Source organism: Nestor notabilis, unplaced genomic scaffold (assembly GCF_000696875.1).
Source record: "Nestor notabilis isolate BGI_N333 unplaced genomic scaffold, ASM69687v1 scaffold21020, whole genome shotgun sequence".
Lineage (NCBI taxonomy): Eukaryota > Metazoa > Chordata > Aves > Psittaciformes > Psittacidae > Nestor > Nestor notabilis.
The window spans coordinates 1-1,628 of NW_009912708.1; the positions used below are offsets into that span (position 1 = coordinate 1).

Genomic DNA, 1,628 nt, shown 5'->3' on the forward strand with positions numbered 1-1,628 from the left:
CTGCAGTGCGCGGTGGGCCAAGCAGCGCAGCGGGTCATTACAGCTTGTACGGCCCGGGTCGGCGCTTCATTTGCGCTGTTTCGTGTCATACTGTAATCGTAAAGGAGCTGCTTGGGACGGGAAGAGCTGGGCCGTAGCTGGGCAGGATGAACGAAGAAGGGAATGGAAAATCACACGCGGACTGGTCTCCTTTGTGCGAATAAATGAGTTGCGTTTTGCCGGTGGTGGTTTGGGTGGGGGTTTGATGGAGTTCGCTTCCATCTGCTAATTGCTGCAGGTGTGTGAGACCCCAGAGGTTTCTAGGGGTAATTAAACCATGTGAGAGTAAACGCCACCTCACCCACGCTCATACCTGTTAATAGACTAATATTTACAACTCGTTTCAGATGTTAACTAGTTTTTGGTAGTCTCTCACATATGCACCTCAGAATTTCTCAGCTGAGGACTTTAATGCTTAAGAACACACGAAAAGGAAGTAGATGCCCCGTGTCCTGTTGGAGGCTGCCATGTGTGAGCCATCCTACCAGACGTGGCAGTGGTGTAGGAAACTTGGGGCCATTTCATTTCAGTGGTGCCACATATATGGTTTCATGCAGTATCCCTGTTGGCAGCTGCTCGCGTTTGGATGTGGTGCATGTTACTCATTGACCGCTCAATTCAGCAGGTAGACAAACATGGGTGCCTACAAGTACATCCAGGAGCTATGGAGGAAAAAGCAGTCGGACGTGATGCGGTTCCTCCTGCGTGTCCGCTGTTGGCAGTACCGCCAGCTCTCTGCCTTGCATCGAGCTCCCCGGCCCACCCGACCAGACAAAGCTCGCAGGCTGGGATATAAGGCCAAGCAAGGTAATGAGGTGTAGAGGTGAAGTCCATGGGCTTCATGATGGAGTGGCCTGGTTTAATGTCAGTTTCCTTCCTTCCTTCCTTAAGTGACAGTTTAAATAGTCCCCAAGAAACTGGTGTCCTGCATAAAGTGAACTTAACATTATAAATGTGTTAAATTGGTAGCAGTGACTGCAGCCTAAAATGTCACTTCACGTAGCTTTGAATTTGCACCTTCTGTGGCCGGTTTGGCAGATGGAGATCCAGTGGGCTTTGGCTTTAATTGTTCTTGTGCTGTGCTACTGCTGCAGAGTTGACTGATGCTTTTAATACTCTAGGTTTGGAGGGTGTCCTGTCTCTGCCCACGTTTTGTCACACATTACTTTGACTGTGTTAGAGCTGCATGTGCTCAAGTAAGCAAGATGATGTAGTTTATACTGTCATAAGAAAACTGGCCATTGAAAGAAACTTGGGGAAAATGGCCTTCTGTCTGTAGCAGAGGAGAAGAACCCTCTGAGAGGGTAGATCTAGATTAGGTATTAGGAATAAATTCTTCACTGTGTGGGTGTAACAGGTTGCCCAGAGAAGCTGAGGCTGCCCGTGCCCATGGCAGAGGGTTGGAACTAGATGAGCTTTAAGGACCCTTCCAACCCAAACCATTCTATGAAGTCCTTGAAACGGTATGTTAGCCATGAAAACACAAAGCAAAGAGTCCACGCTTCTGTCACTGTTTGTAAAGTTTGTCTAGCCCCCTCATTTTGAAGTGAGGAGATTTCAGCAGGCTTTGTGCATGTCCCATACTTGCT

At 48.4% G+C, this 1,628-nt stretch overlaps 1 protein-coding gene across 3 annotated transcripts in view; it reads left to right on the plus strand.

The window, feature by feature from the left end:
* The first annotated feature begins 644 nt into the window (after positions 1-644).
* Positions 645-1,628, plus strand: part of RPL15 (ribosomal protein L15) — a 4,186-nt gene continuing 3,202 nt past the window's right edge. For all 3 annotated transcript variants that reach the window (XM_010020902.1, XM_010020909.1, XM_010020894.1), the window contains exon 1: positions 645-846. In XM_010020902.1, the coding sequence (XP_010019204.1) occupies positions 675-846 (172 nt within the window). In that variant the 5' untranslated portion in view covers positions 645-674. The remainder of the gene's footprint in view (positions 847-1,628) is intronic.